The sequence below is a fragment of the Phallusia mammillata genome, chromosome 7 (assembly GCF_965637545.1).
Source record: "Phallusia mammillata chromosome 7, kaPhaMamm4.hap1.1, whole genome shotgun sequence".
Taxonomy (NCBI): Eukaryota; Metazoa; Chordata; class Ascidiacea; order Phlebobranchia; family Ascidiidae; genus Phallusia; species Phallusia mammillata.
Genome location: NC_137258.1, coordinates 24,930,784 through 24,956,807, shown reverse-complemented (window position 1 = coordinate 24,956,807; position 26,024 = coordinate 24,930,784). Strand labels below are relative to the sequence as shown.

Genomic DNA, 26,024 nt, shown 5'->3' with positions numbered 1-26,024 from the left:
GTTTCGTTCTATCGATAGTAATAACTTACCAACTATTGTTGGTTGTTTACGCGTAGAGTTTGTAGAGACATGCAAAACATGATATCGCGTTAGTTAAACAAAATATTACACATGTCAGGTCTGTTTTGTTCTATGGACAGTAATAACTTACCCACTATTGTTGGTTGTTTACGCGTACAGTTTGTGGACACATGCAAAACAAGATATCGCGTTAGTTAAACAAAATATTACACATGTCAGGTCTGTTTTGTTCTATGGATAGTAATAACTTACCTCCTATTGTTGGTTGTTTACACGTACAGTTTGTGGACACATGCAAAACAAGATATCGCGTTAGTTAAACAAAATATCAAACATGTCAGGTCTGTTTTGTTCTATGGATAGCAATAACTTACCCACTATTGTTGGTTGTTTACGCGTAGAGTTTGTAGAGACATGCAAAACATGATATCGCGTTAGATAAACAAAATATCAAACATGTCAGGTATGTTTCGTTCTATCGATAGTAATAACTTACCACCTATTGTTGGTTGTTCACACGTACAGTTTGTGGACACATGCAAAACAAGATATCGCGTTAGTTAAACAAAATATCACACATGTCAGGCCTGTTTCGTTCTATGGATAGTAATAACTTACCCACTATTGTTGGTTGTTCACACGTACAGTTTGTGGACACATGCAAAACAAGATATCGCGTTAGTTAAACAAAATATTACACATGTCAGGTCTGTTTCGTTCTATGGATAGTAATAACTTACCCGCTATTGTTGGTTGTTCACAGTTTGCGGACACATGCAAAACAAGATATCGCGTTAGTTAAACAAAATATCACACATGTCAGGTCTGTTTTGTTCTATGGATAGTAATAACTTACCCGCTATTGTTGGTTTTTCACACATACAGTTTGTGGACACATGCAAAAGAAGATATCGCGTTAGTTAAACAAAATATCACACATGTCAGGTCTGTTTCGTTCTATGGATAGTAATAACTTACCACCTATTGTTGGTTGCTCACACGTACAGTTTGTGAACACATGCAAAACAAGATATCGCGTTAGTTGAACAAAATATCACACATGTCAGGTCTGTTTCGTTCTATGAATAGTAATAACTTACCCGCTATTGTTGGTTGCTCACGCGTACAGTTTGTGGAAACATGCAAAACAAGATATCGCGTTAGTTAATATAACTTAGGCGTATGATACAAGCAAGTTGTTGAAAACTGGTGCTTCATCGAAACGATATAAATCTTTCAAGACTGAGTGCACAGAAAAATCAGCAAATGAGCTAACTTTGACGAAAAACCGGAAAAACGCAATATAATCTTTGTGGGAAACGGTACATTGTGTTTTCAGTTTTAAAAACATTTTCAATTACCCCACTTATAAATTTGTCCATTGAATGCTAAACAACTAAATTCAACCAACACATAATTGACATTTTACTCACCGTTTTACATTTCCACCCGTCCTCCGTAATGTTGTTAGTTGTGGAACAGTCGATCTCGGCACTCACATTCCCACTGTAAACAATCACACCACCACTTTGTATATAGCAGTGGTCGGCAACCTTTTATGTACTTTTATACTTTTTGAAACTTATGTTTCATCGCGGACCGGCCTTCAAAAAACTACAAATATTTAGCAATACAAAGCGCATAATTAGTATATTATTACCAGGAAGCACGGTCAAAATGTTTTAAAACTTCTGGTCTAATTACGTACCCGGCACCGTAATAAACTCCTCGGACCGGCGGTTGCCGACCACTGGTCTATAGACATGGTGTGAATTGAAGGATGACTCGGTTAACGCGAGAATAATATGAGCTTTAACTTCCTAAAAAAATGCGAGCGTTTCCAGCCTTTGAGCGTTTCCTGCGTTTTCAGCTGCTCGGGTTTACGCAGGTCGTTTTGTGCACTCGAAATGTTCAGGTTTCGTGTAAGCAAAAAAAAAACGTTATGTTATTGTGTAAATAATGTATGTTTACGTGAAATATAAAAATAACATGTTTATGGGAATTTATTTTTGATTAAATTTAAGTTTGCAAAAGAGGTAGCAAGGTAAGGAAAGAAGCGACGATGAAAATACATTGTTAGACGTTTTCATTGGACTAGTTCTTAAACATACGTGTTTCAACCTACATTGAAAACTTTCCGCAATCTGTTGGTTGTTTCGTCTCACAAAGACACTCATCACTCATATCAGGACAATCGATGACGTCATTGCACACACTTGACCTTGAAATCATCATGGGGTCATTTATGCATTGGAAGCACAAAGAGTGATTAAAGGAGACAGACGGCAAGCGGCGGATGTCCCTGCAGGGGAATATTAAATTTGAAAAAGGACGGTTGAAACATCAGGGATTGTGTGCGGTCTAACATACCTGGGATCCGACCTCATCATTTCATCAACCGATGTGAAGCAGAGATCAGCAGAATCGTCGCAGTCTTGTACGGTGTCCCACAGCAACTGCTGGGGCAACGTGCAAGTTTGACCGTTTCCGATGCACTTGAAGCCTTGTCCGTTCGGTCGGGGCAGCGTAGGGCAGTTGTTGCAGGGATCGCCATCACACACCGATGAACGCTTCCAGCAAACCGATTCCGAACACCAGAAGTGGGAGGGGCAGAGATGTTCGCACGGGTAATTTCCATCACGATGCGCATACGATTTACAGACATCTTCTTTTGTTTTTTGACAGGAAGCGATTATTGGATCGATTATATAGCGACGGACTCCATGAATGTCAAAACAATCGCATCGTCCCGCTGAGCTGGGTTAAAAAATAAAAACCTGTCGCTAGATAAAACAAATTTTAAGCAAATGATTCTTAGAATGGGCGCCGGTGCCGTACTGGGGCGCGTTGACAATTGACCAATGCGCTATAATTGAACCATTTATAAACACAGCAAAATAAAAAAAATATTAAATTACTTAATTAAGTCACCAAACAAACGTAGCTACAAAGCGTTAGTTTGTTGTTTCACAATTAAACATTCAAACTTACTCCCTGCTTGACATGGAGCCGGTGCGATGAACCAAATAAAGGTTGAAAATCATCACGATGAAATATCTGAAAAAACAACAACAGCGGCGTTGTAAAGAAATGCATGAGTGACAAACTTGAACCTTCGTCTTCCCTGAGCGTGTTCTCATGATAAATTTCATGTGAAAGATGATTTGCTTACCTTTTCACGAAGTGGTGCATCATTCTTCCTAAATTTTTTAGGCGAAGTTTTCTCAATAAACAACCAAAATTTTGCAAGTTTGGAAATTGTGAATTATCTGAGCAGATTAAAAAGGATTAACCACGCTGCTTACTAAACCCGATATACTAAATATGTATACCTCTGCGGTCTCAATTGTTTCCAAACTTTATTTTCCGCTTTCAGCAAACCAGGCAGATGATTGTCACTTCCCAAGCCCCGCACGTCAGCAAGACTTCCTGTTACGAATAAACAAACTGTTCTCAATATTTGTTCCACTGTTTTCGGTTGCGAAATTACACAAATTAGTTTATGTGCACAAAATATTTACGCAAAAATGTCTCGAACTGACATTTACCAAAATATTAAATTGCCAGGAATCCCGATAATGATGATGTTAATTGACGTTTTCTCAATTATTGCACAAGAAAAAATCCGATTTCATTACGGGTCTTTTAATTGGTAGAGCTACTAACACCATACGTTTCTCCTGATCCAAAAGTGCTTAATTTTCGATAGGTGGCGTAAAGAGCTGAATTATTTATTTAGCGGCTATAAATGGGTTGGGCTGGGAAATATTTACATAAAATTTTTACATTAGTAACTAATTTTTTGGGTTAGTTTTATTGAATTTTAAGTGCTAATACCTTACCCCAACCCTAATAGCCCTAACCGTTAGCATTTTTTGAGATATACCGTTTTAAATGAAAAAAGTGCTCTTTGCGCCACCTGTCGAAAATTAAGCACTTTTGGATCAGGAGAAACGTATGGTGTTAGTAGCTCTACCCTTTTAATTTAAACGCATGTGTTAACAATGGAACATTGTTATGAAAATGCTTGTACAATGTTGTACGACTACACTCTTGTACGAGGTAACATGGTTTAACACAGGGCTCGGTTTAACCTGATTTACAACTTGGACTCGGTTCTCACAAATAGAGCACAACAGCATGTTTTACAATTTTAAGTTGATACAAAAACTTAGGGAAAGGTTCTGCGGGTTGATCTTGGTTTGAAAGCCATTGCACCACGTCAAAGTGTCAACCCACGCAATGGGTTTCGTCTAAGGCAGTAGAAAACCCCTCGTTCGGTGCAGAACTACAACCGAAACGAGGAAAACAGACTGGCGCACGAAAAGCGTAAGCTGAAAACATGGTAATAAAAAGCGATGACGTAAAGTAAATGTGTCCATATACAAACATGTACTACTGATAATGTAATATGTTACGAAATGTGTGTCTACAGCATAACGTACAACAGTTGTTTAAACTCCCCATTACTAATTGACAAACATACACGCGATACGATTATTCTCATGAGAACAATTATTTCTACAAATTTGTAAGCACTCATCTGAATGTTTAAACGATGGCGGTCCAACGGGTAGATTGCAAAACCTCAAATCGGGGAGAATCGATCACTTGTGTTTTCTTAATATACTAATAGACGTACTGTGTTAGAGGCGGGGGTCGCGCTAATAGGGATTTCCCCTGCTATGACGTAACGTGTTTGGGGCAAGGGTCGCGTTTATGGGAAATTCCTATGGCGTAAGAATCGGGTGTATCGTACACCCCAGGGTGTACCATAAATTTTAAAGGATGTACTACTTTGATTGGGTGTACTAGGGTGTAGCAGATATAAAATATAATATACCTATGACAAGCTATCAAAGTAGGCAGATTAGTGTTTTAGAACAGGCTCACGTAGCTAAGTTACTATATTCTATTGGGACACTTTAATATTTCTTGTGACAATCGGTGGTGATGTTTTTTTAACACTGGGCTCATCTATATTTCTGCTGAGACCATAGATTGGTGAAGCAGTTTTTGACTAAGGTGGTACAATTTCTGAGTGGACGTTAGAAGGGTGTACCATTTCAACAAAGATTTACAAGCACTGCTCTATATTACATAGTGCGGCGAAAAAAAGTACAAAAAAAAAAAAAAAGTGAAATAAAGAAAATCAAAAAACAAGGTTTCGAGTTTTCCTGTATGTTATAACATTAACTGTGTGTGATTGTTATTTGTGCTATATAATTGAACATTGTACAAACTGGGGTGGAAATTATTGTGTACGATTTATTGCAGTTAAAACAAGATTAATAAGTTGGAAAGCAATTTAAAAATTATGTTCAGAAAGACTAATTCGCTTTAAAAATGCGATTATCTAACTGTGATGTAGTTGAATCACTAATATACGCAATAATTTCACCCTTCTAATGTCTTGGAAGAATTTGCAACTCGTGGATAAAGCAAATTATAAATATGGGAATCATTAACAAGTGATATATTCTACAACATCAAATGTTGTTAATCTCGAGTTTTAGCAAACTAACCAAGTAAAACCGCCATCGTGGTCCCTCCGTAAATGTCCCAATTAGCTTACAAATATCCAACACAGCTATCCAAACATATTTAAAAATATCTATTTAAACTAAGCTAGCTTACAAAATTCATATAGTGAGTCTGTCGTGCATTTTTGTCGGCCAAGTAGAAAAGCAGAACCCGATTACGATTAATGCAAGTAACAAGATCATGAACTGTTATAAATCACGAGAACTGTTCCTAGGGGGTGCGGGGATGCTGAATCATTAAGGTTGGTTAGGTCTATTCTATTTAAGCAATTACAGAAGGGGGAGCGAAAATTGGTTGGTGATTTGAAAGGGGTGCAGCAAGGAAAAAAGGTTAAGAACCACTGATCTAGACAGAGTTTGTAAAATTAAATGAAAATATGTAGTTATGATTTGGTTAGACGACCTGGGTGAATCACACGACAGACTCGTAACAAAACTTATCAGAAGGAAAGTTGTTGTTCGATGGAGATGTGGAGTTTGGTGGGATCGCAGAGAAGGAGGTTGGATTCCTGTATTGTTGTTTTAAGGAAACTACACAGTCTAATTTAAACAAAGTTACCTCATTCCTTTTTTGGAATTGTGTCGCTGGTTTGCCGAGTCATCTTACTTTCAGGAGTCCAACCGCTCCATGGATCCGATCATCGTCGCTTCTTATCCCGTCGTCTCCACTCAGCTGCAGACAAATTAACAATGCTTAAAAGTGTATAGTGCAACAAACATGTCGAGTGTCATACGCGTTTCGAAGTCGCACTGCTTCGCCGAGGATGACGTCATCGAATAGTGACGGCGTTCTGGTTCTCGCTGGTACTTCGGTTCCATTGGATCATGTTGCAATTCCCATTAGATGACATCATCAATGGTTACGTCACATGCGTGCAAAATAAAATGCAGATTAGTGTTCATGTCCGTGAGGTAGTTGCGGATATAACGTCATAATACGAATGAAATTTACAATGTAATGCGCAAAAACCCAGAACCTTGTTTGGCAAAAATCCGCAAAAAAAATTATAAAGAGCCGTGCGCAAACCCTCTATTTCTATATTATATAGTGCGGCAAAAAAAACAAGCTGGGAGTAAAAAGAATAAAAGAGAAGTGAAATAAAGAGAATCAAAAAAAGCAAAACAAGGTTCTGGGTTGGTCCCTAAACTTTAAACCGTGTTTTATAAAACAACAAAAATCCAGTAACAACGACGAACCTGTAGCTTGGCTTCCTCCATCCGCTTCCAGCAACACGTGCTTTTAACGCCGCAAATCAACTGTTTGCCTTTTATATCAACCTCAGCGCCCCTGCAAGTCAGCTTTGGAGTCCCCACGCGCAAATTGCCTGTGGGGTTTCCGCGCGCAAATTGCCTGTGGGGTTTTCGGGCCTTGATTGCGTAATGAAATAGTCACGTGTTTTGACCGACCAATCATCGCCTCGGAAAAAGATCCTACAAACACCTGTAGTCCCAATCTTTCTGCCTGCGGAGTTTTCGGGCAACGATTACTTAATCACTTTACAGCGCGTTTTGTAAACTCTTGGTTTACAAACAGTGGAAAGAAGTGAACCAAACACTAACTTGTGTCAGATGATTTCGCATGAACATAATTAGGACCAACTTGATTCGTGTCATGCACATCAAATCTGTTTTAGCAATTGTCGTTGTTTATAGCTCAGTAAAATGTATTTACCACAACAGTACTTCCCAACCTTATCGAGCTTGAGGCCATAAATTTGTTTCCATTTTAAAGTTGAAGTATTTCTCCTTGGCACTTTGTGTTCACGTTCGCGCACCACACTTTGTTTCCGTTACTTCCCCTGTCGTTGCCTTCCGCAAGCATTACTGCTACAATTACTGGTGTTCATGACCAACCAAAAGACGCTGTTAGGGCGAAACTCATTAGTCAGTAGACTTCGATCACGTTTTGGGGATCGCGGTCTATCCCACGTGATTGAAAAGATATCATACAAACAATCAAATAACTTTAAGGGCGTTTTTTCTTAATGATAAATGCTTTGCTTGTTACGTTTGCGCGAAGTTCCAATCCAAAAGTTCTTAAGTTGCCAACATTTTGGTCAATCACTTGAATTCATTCGACCAAGCGACCACAAATTTCCTGAGATTCTAAAACATCGGCGTTTTAGTGTCACAACTGTTTGTACATTTTGTTGCCGGTTTTTATGCAGGTTGTGTGTAACTAATCAAAACACACCTTGTATAAATTCCTATTCGTGAACAGCATTTTTTGAAAACGCAATCCGGAATAGTCCGGCTCGCCGTACAACGCTAAACTAAACTTTTTATTCTGACTAGCCTTTTTATTTTAACATCTCTTGAGTTTACTGCGCCAAACTCGAGGTGTACTTTACTGCATTGTATGATAGTTTTAAGTAATGTCATTCTGCAAATTAAACAAACAATGTGATCTATGTAGAGTTGATAAGTTATGCAAAGCTCAATAATCGCGATTAATCAACTGCCGAAACATTTAACTTAACCGATGTTCGCTTTGCTTTATTATATTGCACAACTTCTACTCGAGTTCGACTTACACAATATGTTGGTTGCGTGGCGTTTGTGTACCGCCCAAATCGTCTTACATTTAGCCACTTGACTGGTTTCATTGTTGGTTATCCCACAGGTTCAAAAATTTTGCTGTTTAACATTTTTACCATTCATGTGCAGTAGTTGTCTTCAAAACAAGTTTTTGCCCGCGAATGCTTTAATACAAACTGGCCGTATCAATGTTTCCGCTGCGTGAGCTGTCTCTAAGCCACGACGACAACAAAATAAAAGTAATATATTTAAGAAATAAATCATAGTGTACACGAATCAACTTCGCATCAACAACTAAATCAGTTTGCTAGATTCAGCAAAATAGTTTTTCTCACAAACTCCTCAGCGACTTTCTTCGGATCACGTGATTCCTCTCCAGCGCCGCTAGTGGTTAAACATTCTTCGTCTTCAATTTTATTTTCCGCTGCAGGTTGCGCAGCTGCTTTACATTGTTTAACCTGAGTTGGAGTTTTTGCTGCGTCATGCTTAGCTACATCAGGCTTTGTTGCTGAGTCACGAAATATGGTCGGCGATCCCCGGAGTCGCGGGATTTTGTCCACGTGTTTGAAAGTTTTGTTTTTTCGCCGGTTCGGGAGGGGCGAGAAGTGCTCGGGCATTGTGGGTATTTGCACCCCCGATCCCGCACCCCTTTGCATCCGCTGGGGCTGCTTTAGCGTCATCCAGTGGTCGCGAAAAAGTTTCGCAAATATTTCGCAGGTCTCATCCGATGATTCGCGGACTGAAAACAAACCGCTTGCAATAATCGTAGTTAGTTGTCAAGGGGAGCATACCAACCTGATATTTCGTGGAACTCGCAGTCTATGCTGTTCGCAAGTTGCAAGCCTTCATCCCGTTCAACCATCCGTCTGCCCTGCATCTCGTTCTTGTTACCAACGATAAAAGTAACCGGGTCCGGGGTCGACTAAAAAAGGAAATAAAAATAAAAAAAATAAAAATTAAATTCTTCAAAAAAAATCAAATCCAAAAAAATTCTCAAACACTCTTAAACAGATTTGTTGCACAGAATTCACCTTTTTGCTGCTCGTGTGTGAAATTCGAAACTTAAGCCGAATAACTTCATCGAAACTCAATCGGTCCGTCACAGAATAAACAATAATGAAAGAATCGGCCCAAAGAATTTTTTCGGTCAAAACGTCGTCGTTTTCGTCCTTAAAATATCAAAGTAAAATGAACTTTAGCCGTACAGCTACTAACACCACAACTCACGTTAGCTGCACATTTAGCTAATTTTCGATAGGTGTCGCAGTAGCTGAATTATTTATTTAGCGGCTAAATAAGGGTAGGGTTGGGAAGAAAGTTTTTGAAAATGTTACATTAAGAACTAAATCTTTGCAAAGATTGGTTTAGTTGGCTTGAAATTTTAAGGATAATACTTAACCCCAACCCCAATAGCCCTAACCGCAGGCATATTTTGAGACATGCCGTTTTCAATAGGATTTGCGCTTTTTGCGCCAACTATCGAAAATTAGCTAAATGTGCGGCTGACGTGAGTTAGAGCAGGATTGGAAATACGTGCGAAGCTAACAAGTGAAATTACCTGGCCAGTAGAGTCAAGAATTTCGTAAAATACCGAAAAGCCTGGAGGTATTCGACATGCTCGTTGATAAACCCGATCTGAAAAAAAAACTTTGTTTGTGACCTCACACGAAGTGTTATGACGGAACAAAGTAATTCGTTCCGCTTTCGCACAGAAACCTCATTTTGTTGAAATATTTAAAAAGTTGAATATTTTACGAATTTGACGGATTCACTGCAAACCTTTTGCGATAAAATGTTATTTTTATTTTGCAGGGGCCTGTGAAGCGGCTGGGTTAACGCTTTGCCCATGAATACGAGGCGAACTTTTAACCTAATCTTCCATTTGCTCGCAGGACTTTGTTGAAGGAATTTGTTTTCGTGGCGCGTGAATTTATGCGGAACGTAAACCAGTTAAAGTCAGCTCGTAGCCTTCCAGCGTTTCAAACTTCAAACCATTAAGTAGAATACATTAGTCACGTGACTTACCTTGCGTCGAGTCGTATTCACCGATGAAGCGGTTTGTCACAAATCGAACTGTCAAAGCTGTAAACAATAGAACCCGATTATGCGGTAACATGTAGCTCGACTAACCAGCGAATTCGAATCACTGAAACAACTTGGTTATCAAACTTTGATGTGTGCTTTTTTATATTTCCGCTGATTTCAACGTTACCATGGTAACTTTGCCGTTAAGCTTGTGTGCAGTCAACCGTGACCATGTTATTAACAACAAAATTCTCTAAAACCCAGTTTACAACTTTTGTACGAAAACTGGATTTTATGCGAAATATTATATTTTATCGGTTGGCTTCAAAAACCCGTTTACGCAAAACACAAACACAAGCTTGGAGTCAACGTGGCCGAAACCACATCCATTAGAGATCCATTAATTGTCACAACAACGTTCCCTGTTCAATTCTCTGTCACATCTAAAGTGCAAAGTCATGTTACGCGGCATGTTAATGCGTCTACGACCATTAACTGCGGGAAGGTACTTCACTGATAAGAAGCAAGGAGCGATTTGTGAACCAACTATTACGTTTTGTAGCTCGCACAATTTATTCACAGCGTGCCAGCTTGGTTTGTGGACTCGTACAAAATATGGCTTACCTGTTTTTCCGACTCCCTTTTGTCCGAACACAGCAACGCGAAACCGGTGAGATTCCTTGCTTGCGACAGCGGCTTGCTTGCGAAGTTTGAACACAGGACTCGACATTTGATAGCCGAGTTTGGAATATTCTATCTCATCAGGTGGTAGGTGACCAATAAATCCGCTATTTATCCAACAAAGCACAACACTCCTGCCTACTTAAGTAAAACTCACAATTACTTACGTAGCACCTGCTCATGTAAAACACACAAATACTTTCGCAACACCTACTGAAAAACAATCAAGTATTCACCCACCCAACTGATAATACACAGGCCATCACAACTATACATAATTGGTAATGTGACGAGGAGCAATTCACAAAAAAACTTTCCCAGCTGCAAAACTCACTTTCCAAATAATTGACATCACGCGAAAACACTTGCAGATAAACCTCGTTCATGTTGAAACAAGTTTCTTAATGTTAAACTCAAGCAGCGCAACCTGACAAATGTTTTCACCGAATATTTCCCCTGATTTCGAAACTTAGAGATGCGCGTCCAGCTTTCGAGGCTGCCAGTAACCAGCAATTTCTATCGCTTCGACTAATCCGGTGCACCAGGGGAAGAAGTGTATGACGTCATAATAGCTCAGCTTTTTGACACTTCGCGGCATTCATTGTGACGTGATATAGCAATGTTGGGCGGTGAGACACTTGCGCGTGGAATTATGTAACAAATGAAGGAATCTAAAACACGCGAACCCTGTCTATATGTTGGCGATCTTTTAAGTAAACCATGAAAAGTTGAACGTACTTAGCAAAGTGCAATGTTTGAACGCACAACACGCGACCCCTGCCAAAATTAATCCGTGTTTGTCGTCGAAACAAGAACGGTCGTCACGCCCCAGTTAACAGGGTTGGCCCAAACCCCCTCGTTCTGTTGCTTTCAAACGAGAAACCACAAAGTAATCGCAAGGTCGTTTGAAAGTCGTCGAAAATTAAACGGAAACATGCTTTGTTTGCTTGTGTGTGTCGTAACACAAACACAACAAACGAACAAAACCTGGTACATTGCCAAAATATGTCGCTAAAACACCGCGATACGCAGCAATGCGACAGCTGTAAACACAAGAAATACAAAATGTTAAAAAATTCGAGTAAAATTTCAAACATTTACACAAACGCAACGAAGCGAGACAGGGGTACTAAACCGTAGCGACCCACGTGACCTACCCATTGTTTAAGGGATTAGCGGTGAAAGATTCTTGTGACGTCACATAGCTCGCTTATTATTTGCTCACAGGGATGAAATAAAGAGATATTGTTGCGTTATTGTTGTTTTGCTTTAAAGTGAACGGTAAACATAACCTTTGTGGTGATATAACGCAGGTTGTGGTAAAGCAGCTAAACAATGCGCGAATTCTCGGCAATTTTGTGTCCAATTGTTACAAAAATCGCTCAGTAAATGTTGTTCTCATTTATATTCCGCGAAAACTAAAAAAATCCCGAAGCTAAGACTGATCGTAAACCAAACGGTTCCTCTCGTATAGTTGATTGATTTAAGTGTTTTTTTTTAATTTAGGATTTAAAAAAAATCTTTTGTTGTCGGGCGAATTATAAAACACGAACATCGTTATTATTGCCCTGTAAGTAAAAACAATTGTTTGTGAAGGTATTTGAACCAAGATGCTGACACGGCCGCCCGTGTTAGGAGGAAATGCATGTGCGGTCTAAACACATCCAAGTCATTATCCCTTGCCAGACTCACACCTCCTTTATCTCACGGGAATCTATCGTAAAATATCGCACTGGTTCTTATATTGCATCGGTGTCACGTGTCAGGGCGATTACATGGAACATCGCCTCAGGGAAACAATAACGACAAAGTTGTTTTATGCGCTGTGGGGATACCTTGTCTGTTTCTGTGCAATGTTGGAGGTAGAATATGCCGCAGACCTACACAATTTTTAAAAGGGGTCCGTTAATATAAAAAGGTTGGAAACCACTGGTTCAGGTGGTAAGCAGCGATATTAAAGTTGTGGTTCGCGATCCGATAAGATTGAGAACCAATTGGTTCATTAATGCTCTACACAAGCTGTCATTAAATTACTGATATACATTGCAGCAATAACTGCTTGTGTTTTGATACGGCAGGAGTTGGAAAAACCTGCTATATCCGCTAGTTTTATCAGTAAACAAACTGAAATTATCAAACCGGACAACTTTCCCGAGAGGAAATTATTGTCAGCCGAGGAAATGAATGAAATGCGCGCGTAATCAGGCATTTAGTGTAAACATTCCAATGAAAAATTAAATAATTGAACATTGATATTTTGTTGTTTGAGCATTTATTGGTTTGCAACTTTGCGATGAGTTTATTGTTTTCAACATTGCGAGTTTTGGTATTTCAAGGTCGAAGGAAGGTCTTCTGTTTATTATTTGCAGGTTTTACGTTGTGTGTTTGTATGTTTGTATGTTTGTGTGTTTGTATGTTTGTGTGTTTTTGTTTTTTGATTATTTTAAGCAACTTCGCCTAAACTATTCGCATTTGTCCCGGTGTTTTAAGCCTGTTCAGTGAGCCGCTTCTTGATGTAAGTTAACCAATACTCCGTATTTTTTGGCGAATTTACTTTTCCGTTTTTAACTTCGAGTTCTTGCACATTTTGCGCATCTGCTGTTCGCAGGTTTTTAGGTTTTAGCGTTTGAAGACAATCACAATGGAAGTATGGAAACAAATGGGAAAATACGAGCGCAGACTTTGTGTTCTACTCGCCGTCACTTCATTCACAAACCCGTTCAGCGTTTTAAGCTTGTTGTTTTTCCATTACACGCCTAACTATCATTGTGACGTCACAAATATAGAAAGAAGCGTCGAAATTATGGTAAGTTTTTGTTACAATCAGATGAACGTTAAATAATGGAAGATAGGCTATTAGTAGCAAAACAATTTTATCAATTACTGTAGAGTTTTTCAGAATTGCCTTGTTTTTCCGATAATCATAATAAACCTCTTTTATTTCGGACCCAATTGGACGAAAAACTATGTCCGGATTAACCGATGTCGATTAGTTAGAGTCATTCCACATTACAATTTTTTTATCCTTTAGATTAACCAACAATTGGTGTCAGTAGTATACTGTTATGACCCAACAGATTATAACGTCCAGAGCAAAACACAATAAACCCATTAGGGTTTGAAAGGCCTCGACAGCAACAACAATTATCTTGTCATTTCAGCACAGCGAAAAATTTAATCGTTCCTACAACTTGTCGGAAAAAGTATCTCTTCGCGAATTCTTGATTCCTGAAGAAACAAGTTTGCTCGGAAAAATATCGCAAAGTCGTTGTTTTGTTTTTAATCGGACACGACAGGAGTTACGGGAATTTGCTGAGTCAGCAGGTTTGTACATTGTTGCCATGGAGATGAAATTTTAACTTTAACCAACTTCTGTCGTTGTTGTGAAGAAACCATGCAGACCAACAATAACACCGGAGAAAAAATCCCCTGCAATTTTGTTGAGTTTCATTACGAGAAAGATACGACATCCGCGGCCCAAGAGGTATAAGGTTATTTAGCGGGTTCGGGTGAAAATAGTGCCCCTTGATCTATGATTGGGCCTTAAACGTTTAAAATATGTCAAACTTTAGTAACGGTAAAGGCCATATCGAAGTTTTGTGGTTTAAACAATGTAAACCTGTGGTTATTTCACTTTATATGATGAGAATCAATCTCCGCATTAACTTTGCAAACCTTTAACTCCCGTCTCTCGTTGAAACGATATCTCGCACAGTTTGGGATGGTTTGTGGAAACGCTTGGAAGAAACCGATGGTTGGGGTGAATTATATGATTGGGAAGTTTGTGGGGACAGCATTAAGCGGATGGATTTCAGACAAGTAAGTAAAAAAAAACAAGTTTAACCGGAGTCAAAACGGTACTTGCGATTGTCTGGTACGAATGATCCAGATTTAACCTTAAAGCACAATTCGAAGTAGATTTAAAGCACTTATAAATCAACAAACGATTGTGAAAAGTCAACATAATTGCTTTGCACGTAGCCGCCAGTAGAAAGGTTTATTATTGCGGCTACTTTACGCCAAGCAATATGTTGGCTATCAAGCACATTGAGGAAATCAAGGAAAGGGAAATTATCATAAATCATTTGCCGCAATCAAAACGGGAAATAAGCAGAAAACAATTAAAAGTAACTAATAAAGTAGGTCGGCAGCGCAACATGTGCAATAAAGCAGCAAACAGTAAACAAAAATTGATGTAAATTATTGTGTAAAATGAAATAAGTCAGCTCCAATGGAAAACCCGTACATAGTTTATTACACAGTCTGTTACATATTCTGATTTTTCGAAATATTATTTGCAGGTTTGGCCGCAAAGTTGCCTTTTTCCTTTTCACATTCGTTCAGTTCGCAGCTGCGTGCGTCATCAGTTTCTCTGCAAACTTTGAAATGTATTTGGCTTTGGTGTTCTGCATGGGAATCGGGAGCGTTGGAAATTACGCTGCAGCAATCATGCTCGGTACATCTAAATCGCTTGGGTCCTCTGTGCGTACCTAACCACGTTTTTGTGCAGGTAGCGAAACTGTTGGCAAGCAACATCGGAACTTTATTTGTAGCGGTATATCGGTGGGTTACGCGTTCGGATACATGTTCGTTCCGGCGATTGCGTATTTCCTTCAGCAATGGCGACGATATACACTCGCAACTGGCCTTGTTGGAGTGATCTACATCCCCTTCTACTGGTGAGAAGTTAAAATGAACTTGAGTTTTTAACTGGGATCAGCTCGAAAGCGTCGATGCAGACCAGCGATTAAGGCACACCTATTTATAAATCATAGTGCACCAGGCCTATTGAAGGCCTCATGCCAAATCAGACGGTCACCAAGCATTCACCACCACACAGCAAGGCACAGGCTAGAAAAAACTAATCGGCGGTGGGATTCGAACCCACGATTGGAGTCGTTTCGAGACTTGCGCTGTCTTAACTGGTTTTAACGCCTTCAATGGGCCTGGCGTGCTATGATTTGATGAGAACGTTTTTGCAGATGGCAACTGTGTGTTAACTTTTTCATTCTTTTTGCAGGTTTATCGATGAATCTCCGCGGTGGTTGAACGCGGTCGGAAAAACAAAGAAAGCCGAAAAAATACTGGAAAAAATCAGCAAGTACAATGGAAGAAAAATAGAGATGCAGAAAGCGGAAGAACCAGAAACAAAATCGACTCTAAAAATGTGGTTGGAGTTTTTAAAATCTCCTTCTCTGATGTTTCGTCTGCTGCTGACCTGCTCATCTTGGTAAATATCGGACACAACCCATGCCACATATTGTTTATAGTGTTGTAATAAGTGGTAGGATTCAGCCGGTTAGCACCGGTTCTATAGAACCGTCCCACGTAATTTTACGAGATCAGCGAACCGGTTAGCATTACCGGTTACTATCAATGGACTTTTTCTAAAAAAACCGGCTGAAAAATATGACTTTTGTGATAGAACCGGCTGACAAAAAAATTGAATCCCTCTACTGGTTGTAATGCACTGCGACAAAAGATCAGACTTTTAGGGGGAAAATATTTGTTATGGTACCTGATAATTTCTGCTATGTTATGTTACGACGACGAGTGGGAACGTAAAAGTTGCGCTTAACATTTGAACAGGGTGATTTGCAACATGACTTACTACGCCATCCTGTTCGACACAAACAGTTTGACTGGGAGCCGATTTCTCAACTGTTTCTATGCTGGAGTTGTCGAGTTGTTGGCTTACATTGTATCGTTCGCAACAGTTGAGCGCGGAGGCAGGAAAAACACCTACATAGGATTCATGGTCGCGGCTGGATTAGCAATCATCGTAACTCCGTTCATTAAACTGTGTAAGTTGTTGGAATGCGTGGTGGCCTGCGTGGTTTAGTTGTTCGCTTTTGTTCGTCCATTTGATTCGACGTGCAAATGTTACGCAATAGTATGTTAAACACAAAACTACCAAATGTATTCTATACCTTAATGGTGAAAATAACGGCCCAAATAGACGTTAAAAGCGACATGTATTCTATACCTATTATCAGTTATGCGCCGAACATGCGAAAAAACGTTAGACCAGTGGTTCTCAAACCTTTTAAGCATGCGGCGCAGAACTTTTTTTCCGCGGCACTCTTCGCAGGTAAACATAATAAAAATTGTTCAAAGAATGTTTATTTTCATTGGTAAGGTGACTTTTCATTACCAATACAAAAAGCATGAGCTTTGAAACGTTGTCATGCTCACCAATATTTCGTCATAAGGTCCCAAAACACTAGGGAATGTTTGCACTTTAAAATAGAGAAAATTTCGCGGCACACTTGGAAATCTCTCAAGAATCACTGCTCTGGTCTAGACCGACAAACCGAGCTTGGACAAAACGTTTGTGTTCGCCAAAAATGTTGTGCAACTTCAAGACGTGTCTTGTTTATGTTTACAGGGAGTGAAGTAGCGGTGACGATTTTGACAATGCTCAGCAAGCTTTGCGTCACAGTGGGCTATTATGTCGTGTACATTTCCACCCCAGAACTTTTCCCGACCGCATTGAGGCACACAACTATGTCTGTAGCGTCAGCTTGCGGAAGATTCGGGGGAATGTTAGCTCCCTTGATAATATTCTCAGGTTTGACCGCAAAGTTTGTCTTGAATTTACGTCAATAACCAGACATACTCTTGCGCAGGTAAAAACGGTGATAGCTACATCCCGTACCTCGCCTCCGGTATTCTCACTATCATTGTCTCCTTGCTTTACATCTTACTTCCCAATACCCACAATGCACCACTGCCTGACAGCGTACCTGAAGCCGTGCAGATGGAAAACAGGTAAAAAATATTTCAACCGAATATTTCAACCATAACAATACTGCATCTATATAATTAACGTTGCAGGAAATTTTGCTGTTTCGGAAAAAAATTGGAAATTGAAAGTAAATTGGCCGAGGAAGAAATCCCGATGACAAAAGTGTAAAGTAAAAGCGCTTAGACTCAGAATAAAGTAAAACACATTTCAATTTGTGGATATGGCTGTGGAGTTTAGTGAATCACATTCCGAATTTGGGTAAAAAGCAAAAAAAGTCTAAACCGTTGAAGACCCAGCAGTCGCCGTGGTCGTTTCGTCGTCATTAAGCTCCGAAAATTTACAAGGAAGCAAAATTTGTTTCCAATTCGCGAAGAAGCAGGAAAACGTACAAGCCATGTTGACGGCGTAATCGCAATCCCGCAACCAGTTAGTGACCTGTGCAGAAAAACACGAGATTGGCGGGCTGCATGGGACAGTAGGGGTGATTTTAACGTAGCGATTGCCTGCCAACATTAGGCCTATAGTGTGACCTGTGGTTCGTGAAGCGGGCAGATTCGTACGTGAGAGTGGATTACATTATTGCAGCGTAACAAACTTAACAAGCAATGTAATTGTTTCAATTATATCCAACAGATTGGAGGTAAAATACTTAAATAATCTTTTGCAACACCAAGGACTGGAAAACGGTTACCAATCGTTTTGTCACATACTTCATTTTCCTGCCTGTTTAACCTGGTATAAGGCTGGGCACATATGCTAGACCGATTAACATTGAAATGTGCAGCAGCAAAACACATAAATTCTTACCAACTGAATAACCCTTCCTTTAATGAATGGCTAGATCACAACTAGAGTCAAATCTACTCCGGCTGAAACCAAAGCTGCAATGGAGCAATAGCGCACCAAGCGGCCAATCCTAGCCGAAGTTGAACTTTTTACTCCAGGGTTTGTGGAGGAATAAAATAGAAGTTCTTTTCGGTGAAGTCGTAGAATGTGAATAAATAAAAACAGCAATGATCCTACAAAGTAAAATATTTAATTAGACTTTAACAAAATGCAAAATTTATGAAATGATATTACTAAAAATAAACTGTGGATTTCACCGGTTATGTTAAAGGACTAACCCTGAATGAAAATGACGACAGCGTAGCTGATGAAAACCAAGATTGCATTAGACCCGGTTTTCACGTAATAACAAGCGTTGGTTCCGTTCAACACAGCCAAGTCCGCCTCCGTTGTTGACACGAGGACTCCAATCGCTCCACAGATTCCAGTCAGCAAAATGACAAACAGCAAAACTCGGCTGAACCTGGAGTAAATAGTTTAACACTCCTGCAAAAAAACACATCATATTTCCCACCTTATCACAGGTTTGGTCGCGAGCCGTGATAACTTTGGTTCTCTGTATAAAGTGTTTTGTCGCAGCCATAGAAATGAATACAGACAAGTAGTTCCTGCAAAACATGGTTGAAGTTGAATGAATATCGGAAAGTATCTTCGAAGTCGTTTTTTAAAAAGGTCACATTCGTCAATTTCTAATAGTTCCGTCAAATATTTTGCATTACCGTGTCATCCACAAACCTTATGCGAAACTGGACGTTTTTGTCGTTGCGTATACGTCATAAATTACGTCAACAAGTTTCTGCGCTTAATGAAAACAAAATCACCACAAAAATTCCGCCGTGCTATTTTCATGCGCGGGATTAGATAATTTCAAATTCGGCAAAACTGAAACTTTGTTAGTTGTAAGTGTTAAACGCTTTGTCAAACAAATCACTAACCCACAGTGTGGATGAACTGGTAGGACTTCCCGATGATGACACATTTCGTCGGCGAAACTGGGATTGGGGAATAATAAACAACTTGCGCCAGAGAAAACTTTGCGACTCCCAAAGTGACAGAAGCAGTGAACAAAGTGTAGAGGACGATCCGGAGCTTCACAGTGCCCGAATTAAACCGGGTCTGTCCTTTCTTCCTCGACCTTAGAATCCTTAAATAGAAACAGTTACATAAAGATCATAATCATAAAAGGTGGATTTAAAGCACAAAATAAGAATAAAATAACAGATTCCCATTAAATATGTAACTACATTTACTCATAACAATTTGGTACATACAATTCACGCAAAAACAGGATGAGCGAAACCAAAAGGTACGTGGCAAATACGAGCAAACACGTTTCGAAGATAATAACAAAGTTCCATTGCCGATAATCTACTGCTGGTTTTAATTCTTCTGTTATGTTCATGTTTTTACGTTTTTTGCAACTAAAAATTAATCACATAAATAAACACTATTATTCGATATCACTTACTATATCTGAACGGTATTGCTACACAACAGAGCGTTAATTCCGATCTGTCTAACTCAGGAGTGCACAACCTTTTCGCTATGACGACCCCACCGCAAGTCCTTATTTCATCAACGGCTGCTAATTTCCTGCTCGCTTGTGCTTTAAAATTACTGATGTAAAGAAATAAGTATATATCATACATACATATACCATCGAATGGCGCCTTAAATGCCTAGATTACTTACTAACTTGATACACAGATTGTGTTGAACAGTCTGACGATGAACCTTAGCTGTTTATGACGTCATAATCTATATTGTGACGCTTGTGATATCTGCTTTTTCGCATTGTTTGCACACAATATGCATAAAAAGTCCAACGCGTATGGCTACAAGGCTGTTAATACTTTCTTCAGTTCCACAAAATGTGTTTAGAGCAGTTTAAAAGTAAAAATATTTGCCATAAGAGTATTCTTTAGTACATATATTTTTGAAATAACTATTCACGGCCGCACAAACTCGTCTTTGCGGCCGCAGGTTGTGCACCCCTGGTTTAACTGTTCATCGACTTCCGTGTTTGTTTTAACGCGTAAAGCGAAAACACATCAGGAAATTACCACATTTTCTTGAAAATGTCAAAAGCAATGAGGAAATTGCCACATATTCCTTGGAACCATGCGACAAAACATGATAATATAACTTCCGACTTTCTCACTAAAGTGAAATCATAGAACGCTATACACTACAACAGGGAACAAGTATTGTACTGTGGAGCAGGTTCAAAATAATGCCAAGTATATAGGCAGGTGTTATCGAATAATATAATATTCAGTAAACCTCGGTTAGTCCATATCTTCTCATAATTGTAACAAAACTCGAGGTACAAATGATTTGTAATGTGGTAAGGCTTGAACTAATCGACATCGGTTAATCCGGATCTTCGCTTAATCCAGACAATTTTTTTGGTTCAAACGGGCCCGGATTAACCGAGGTTAGCTGTATCTTGAATATTTTTATGCGTTTTTCGTTACCTAGTGCAGTGTTTTCCAATCTATGGGTCGCGACCCAAAGTTGGGTCGCCTAAAAATTCTGTTGGGTCGCCTGTTTTTGTGACAATTACATGATTTACTCTTTGCCTTTGTTTCGTAGCGTTATTTTTTAATTTCTCACGGCTAAATCAGGGTTCCTCAACCAGAAGTATTTCGTCCGCCGAGAGGTGACAGTTTTTAAAGTTGGGGGGCGATAGGGCATCAGCTTAAACATGCCGCTATTTGAATATATTTTGTTTACTGGCGATTGTTTGTACTTTTTGTGATCTCGAGAGCAAGGTTGGGCGTTTAATTTGCCACAGGGACACTTTCTTGAGGCTATGTATGGTGAAGGGTTATACTTTTTAAATAAAACGGGAACGAGCTTTTCCAATTTGGTTTTGCTTTCACATTTCCTATAGGCCTAATAGCGCTTCCCAAACTACTCAGTGTTGTATCAAATGTAGTGTAATTTGATGTTGAATGTACAGGGTTCTCCATGAATGTAAAGTTTGGCTAAATGGAAATGTTTTGTCAAAAAATCGAATAGTATTTGTCTGGTTTTATCTTCCAAACTGGCGTTATAATTTTCGAAAAGCTTTTCTGATTTAGAGACAAAAATACAACCAAAACAGTAAGAATGCATGTCAATGGGTTGCGAGAAACCAGAAAAAAGAATTGGGAAGTATTTGGGTCGCTTTAAAAAAAGATTGGATCCACTGACCTAGTGCACATAACTTCGCAATCATGTGTTGGTAGTCGGGAGAAGCGAAAACTGCAAATATTCCGTTTGGTCGAGCACCGAGCATCTCATGTTAGTACTCGGTGCATTGTGACGTCATAAACAATAATATTTGCACGCTAGTTTTGTAGGTTTCCACGTTCCCTTACGACACCGGCTGCGTATTAAACACTATAGCCCCAGAAATACGTGTTTTCCGCCATCTAGCGGGTAAAAAACAGTCACTTTTGTTCTTAGTTAACCTTTGGAAAACTAGTTTCGTGTTTAGAAGGGCATGAATATGCAAACATAACGCTCGGGTCACTTTGTGCAACTGATCGGCCGAGCACCGAGCATTAAAAACAGCGATGCTCGGTACCGAGTACTCGGGTTCTGGTTACTTGGCAGACTCACATAAAGGCAACGTTTAGTTCATAACCATATTTTTGCACCCGATACGCCACACCTTCAATCAACCAAATATTTTAACGACGAAAAAACTGTTTCTTTAATTAACGTTGCAGGAAATTTTGCTGTTTCGGAAAAAAATTGGAAATTGAAAGTAAATTGGCCGAGGAAGAAATCCCGATGACAAAAGTATAAAGTAAAAGCACTTAGACTCAGAATAAAGTAAAACACATTTCAATTTGTGGACATGGCTGTGCAGTTTAGTGAATCACATTCCGAGTTTGGGTAAAAAGCAAAAAAAGTCTAAACCGTTGAAGACCCAGCAGTCGCCGTGGTCGTTTCGTCGTCATTAAGCTCCGAAAATTTACAAGGAAGCAAAATTTGTTTCCAGTTCGCGAAGCAGAAAAGCGTGCAAGCCATGTTGACGGCGTAATCGCAATCCCACAGCCAGTTAGTGACCTGTGCAGAAAAACACGAGATTGGCGGGCTGCATGGGACAGTAGGGGTGATTTTAACGTAGCGATTGCCTGCCAACATTATAGTGTGACCTGTGGTTCGTGAAGCGGGCAGATTCGTACGTGAGAGTGCGTTTCTATCATTATTGCAGCGTAACAAACTTAACACATACAATGTTATGGTTTCAATTATATCCAACAGTATTGGAGGTGAAATACTTGAATAATATTTTGGAAACCTGAAGGACTGAAACATAAAACGGACTTTGGCCGGTCTTTTTATAAAATACTTCATTTCCCTGCCTGTTTTACCCTGGATAACGCTGCAGAGTTATAAGTCGGGCCGGGCTTTTCGAGTCGGGTTCGGGCTTGAGTTTTGTTAAACAAACAGGCTTAATTCGGGCCTGATTCTGTGTCCGTTGTTTTCTTTAGTCAAAATTAGCCAACTAAGTAGCTAGTTGCCTTTACTTCATCTTATGTCCAATATCCCTAATGTGCCGTTTTTAAGTATATGCTGTACAGTGTTACGTTTTGAAGGCTTATGTTGAGAGGCCTGTCAATCAAACTTCCGGGTCTAAACGGGCTTCTCAAAAACGATTCGGGTTCGGGCCGGATAACGTAGAAATGTACAGCAGCAAAACACATAAATTCTTACCAATTGGATAACTCTTCCTTTGATGAGCGGGTCAATCACAACTAGAGTCAAATCTACTCCGGCTGAAACCAAAGCTGCGATGGAGCAATAGCGCACCAAGCGGCCAACCCTGTTAGAAGTTGAATATTTTACTCCAGGGTTTGTGGAGGAATAAAAGAGAAGTTCTTTTCGGTGAAGTCGTAGAATGTGAATAAATAAAAACAGCAATGATCCTACAAAGTAAAATATTTAATAAGACTTTAACAAAATGCAAAAGTTATTAAAAAGCGAAATAAACTAGTTTATCAATATAGTTGACCGGTTAAATAAACTGTTGCTGCCAGGTATAATACAAAAAAATAAATATTTTTCCTTTGTTTTTCGTACACTGTACTACTCGCATTCAGTGTTATTTACCCTGAAGAAAGCGACCTGTATAGGACGTCAACACGTCGGAATAAAAATGCAATTGACAGAAGATCTCAATAAGGTTGGCCAGTAAGGTAAGTATATGAGGATAAAGTAAAATAATCAAACAAAACGCAGAAGTTGCAAAATTCCTTCACTATACAAAAACCTGGTTCATTAATGTAGTTGAGCAGTTACGTTAAAGTACTAACCCTGAATGATGATGACGACAGCATAGCTGACGTAAACCACGATCGCATTCGCCCCGGTTTTCACGACGTAATAACAAGCGTTGGTTCCGTTCAACACAGCCAAGTCCGCCTCCGTTGTTGACACGAGGACTCCAACCGCTCCACAGATTCCAGTCAGCAAAATGACAAACAGCAAAACTCGGCTGAACCTGGAGTAAATAGTTTTTCACAAGTGGTGGGATTTAAAAATTTTCAGCCGGTTCTATCACAAAAGTCACATTTTCAGCCGGTTTTGTTACAAAAAGTCCATTGACAGTAACCAGTAATCCGGTTCGCTGATCTTACAAAATTTCGTTCTACAGAACCGGTGCGATCCGGCTGAATCCCACCACTGCTTGACACCCATGCACGCAACAAACATTATATTTCCCACCTTATCACAGGTTTGGTCGCGAGTCGTGATAACTTTGGTTCTCTGTATAAAGTGTTTTGTCGCAGCCACAGAAATGAATACAGACAAGTAGTTCCTGCAAAACATGGTTGAAGTTAAATAAATATTGGAAAGTATCGTTCAAAAGTTTTAGGTGAGCTCTGAGTAAACCGAGCGTACCAACAGTACCGATACATTTTTTTGGTTCTTAATGAAAAGTTTACATTCAGTTTCTGAAATCCCCGTCAAACATTTTGCTTTATCGTGTCATCCGCAAACAATGCGAAACTGCACGTTTTTGTCGTTGCGTACGTCATGAGTTACGTCATCAAGTTTCTGCGTATAATGAAAACAAAATCACCCCAAAAATTCCGTCGTGCAATTTTTATGCGTCGGATTATTAGATAATTGCAAAATAAAAAAACTGAAACTTCGTTGAGAGTATTTGAACTGAACAGTATCTGACCCTTCAACAGGCAGCATGGTCATCGACGATTAACGTTTATTTAATTCAATAACTAATGGAAAGTATTTTCCAGGTAACAAAATCTGATGATGAATATCTTGGAATATATATTTCGCCTAATGGCATCTTCATTCCTCAGTTCCTTATTCATACTGAAACTTTGTTAGTTGTAAGTGTTAAACGCTTTGTCACAAACAAATCACTAACCCACAGTATGGATGAACTGGTAGGACTTCCCGATGATGGCACATTTCGACGGCGAAACTGGGATTGGGGAATAATAAACAACTTGCGCCAGAGAAAACTTTGCGACCCCCAAAGTGACAGAAGCAGTGAACAGAGCGTAGAGGATGAACCGGAGCTTCACAGTGCCCGAATTAAACCGGGTCTGTCCTTTCTTCCTCGACCTTAGAATTCTAAATAGAAACAGTGACATAAAGATCGTATAGTCCTAAACGGTAGACTTAAAGGCCAAAGTAAAAAACAAGCAATTTTCAATTAAATATGTAACAACATTTACTCATAACAATTTGGTACTTACAATTCACGGAAAAGCAGGATGAGCGAAATCAAAAGGTACGTGGCAAACACGAGCAAACACGTTTCGAAGATAATAACAAAAGTCCATTGCCGATAATCTACTGCTGGTTTCCGTTCTTCTGTTATGTTCATGTTTTTACGTTTTTTGCAACTAAAAATTAATCACATAAATAAGTGTAACACTATTATTCGATATCACTCACTACTTTGTATAGTTTAGCTACACAACAGAGTGTTAACTGTGCTCCGTATAACTTCTGTTCAACGACTTCCGTGTTTGTTTTATAGCGTAAAGTTGATGACTCAAAAACAATAAGGAAATTACCACATTTTCTTGACACAATGTGACGAAACATGATAATAAAAATTGGTACTTTCCCACTAAAGTGAAACTATAGAACACTGTACAGCAGTGATTCTCAACCGCGGCTCTCATGGCCATATGCGGCTCCCAACTACTTGTTGTCGGCCCTCACCAGACCCCAGAAAACCACCAAAGATTACCATGAAAGCTACAATAGCCAAAAAAAAGTTTCCAAATCTACTATTTGTAAAAGTTGACAATGCAATTAAAACACTATCATTATTCCAAAGTTATTCATTATGTACAGAGGTAATTGTTTATGGAATGTATTGTGTCCTATAAGTCAGAATCAGTGAGCTTTCTGCAGAGAAGTGTTATTAAAAAAGAAACTATTCAGATTCTTGTTGTTAGCCGTTCACCGGAATTCTTTTTTATTCGCTTGTTTTGCGGCTCCTAACAGGCTTTTGAAAAACTTCCTTTTGGCCTAAACAATCAAAAAGGTTGAGAAACAGCGCTTTACAGGGAACAAGTACCATACAGGTGGAGCAGATTCAAAATAATGCAAAGTAATAGGCAGGCGTTGTCGAATAA

General features: G+C 39.4%; 4 protein-coding genes and 1 long non-coding RNA gene across 6 annotated transcripts; 1 reads left to right on the top strand and 4 right to left on the bottom strand.

Moving 5' to 3' along the window:
* Positions 1–3,360: 3,360 nt before the first annotated feature.
* LOC145238732 (uncharacterized) lies at positions 3,361–6,868 on the bottom strand. Its single transcript, XR_013862171.1, has 3 exons — positions 6,299–6,868; positions 6,124–6,237; positions 3,361–3,450 (listed from the first exon to the last, which is right to left on the bottom strand). It is a non-coding gene; the product is annotated as an uncharacterized LOC145238732 (long non-coding RNA).
* Positions 6,869–8,331: 1,463 nt separating this feature from the next.
* LOC145239681 (ras-related and estrogen-regulated growth inhibitor-like protein) lies at positions 8,332–11,448 on the bottom strand. Its single transcript, XM_080103062.1, has 6 exons — positions 10,752–11,448; positions 10,128–10,184; positions 9,661–9,737; positions 9,134–9,271; positions 8,898–9,024; positions 8,332–8,841 (listed from the first exon to the last, which is right to left on the bottom strand). Exons 1-6 carry the CDS (start codon positions 10,855–10,857, stop codon positions 8,402–8,404), a joined length of 945 nt encoding a protein of 314 aa, XP_079959188.1. The 5' UTR covers positions 10,858–11,448; the 3' UTR covers positions 8,332–8,401.
* Positions 11,449–12,636: 1,188 nt separating this feature from the next.
* LOC145239286 (organic cation/carnitine transporter 2-like) lies at positions 12,637–17,767 on the top strand. 2 transcript variants are annotated; one of them, XM_080102591.1, is made up of 12 exons: positions 12,637–13,323; positions 13,417–13,614; positions 13,970–14,132; positions 14,198–14,292; positions 14,524–14,627; positions 15,110–15,264; positions 15,319–15,487; positions 15,829–16,038; positions 16,398–16,612; positions 17,197–17,379; positions 17,438–17,579; positions 17,646–17,767. In XM_080102591.1, exons 2-12 carry the CDS (start codon positions 13,450–13,452, stop codon positions 17,722–17,724), a joined length of 1,680 nt encoding a protein of 559 aa, XP_079958717.1. In that variant the 5' UTR covers positions 12,637–13,323; positions 13,417–13,449; the 3' UTR covers positions 17,725–17,767. The 2 variants fall into 2 exon arrangements, with proteins under 2 accessions (XP_079958717.1, XP_079958716.1); XM_080102590.1 differs by having other exon boundaries at positions 12,637–13,614.
* Positions 17,768–18,675: 908 nt separating this feature from the next.
* Positions 18,676–19,826, bottom strand: LOC145239112 (uncharacterized). Its single transcript, XM_080102394.1, has 4 exons — positions 19,674–19,826; positions 19,338–19,546; positions 18,917–19,010; positions 18,676–18,865 (listed from the first exon to the last, which is right to left on the bottom strand). The coding sequence occupies exons 1-4, from the start codon at positions 19,802–19,804 to the stop codon at positions 18,676–18,678; spliced, it is 624 nt and encodes a 207-aa protein (XP_079958520.1). The 5' UTR covers positions 19,805–19,826.
* A 2,254-nt stretch (positions 19,827–22,080) lies between these two features.
* On the bottom strand, positions 22,081–25,963 carry LOC145237988 (uncharacterized). Its single transcript, XM_080101002.1, has 6 exons — positions 25,131–25,963; positions 24,797–25,005; positions 24,127–24,220; positions 23,715–23,902; positions 23,116–23,327; positions 22,081–22,464 (listed from the first exon to the last, which is right to left on the bottom strand). Exons 1-6 carry the CDS (start codon positions 25,259–25,261, stop codon positions 22,309–22,311), a joined length of 990 nt encoding a protein of 329 aa, XP_079957128.1. The 5' UTR covers positions 25,262–25,963; the 3' UTR covers positions 22,081–22,308.
* Between the last annotated feature and the right edge of the window lie 61 nt (positions 25,964–26,024).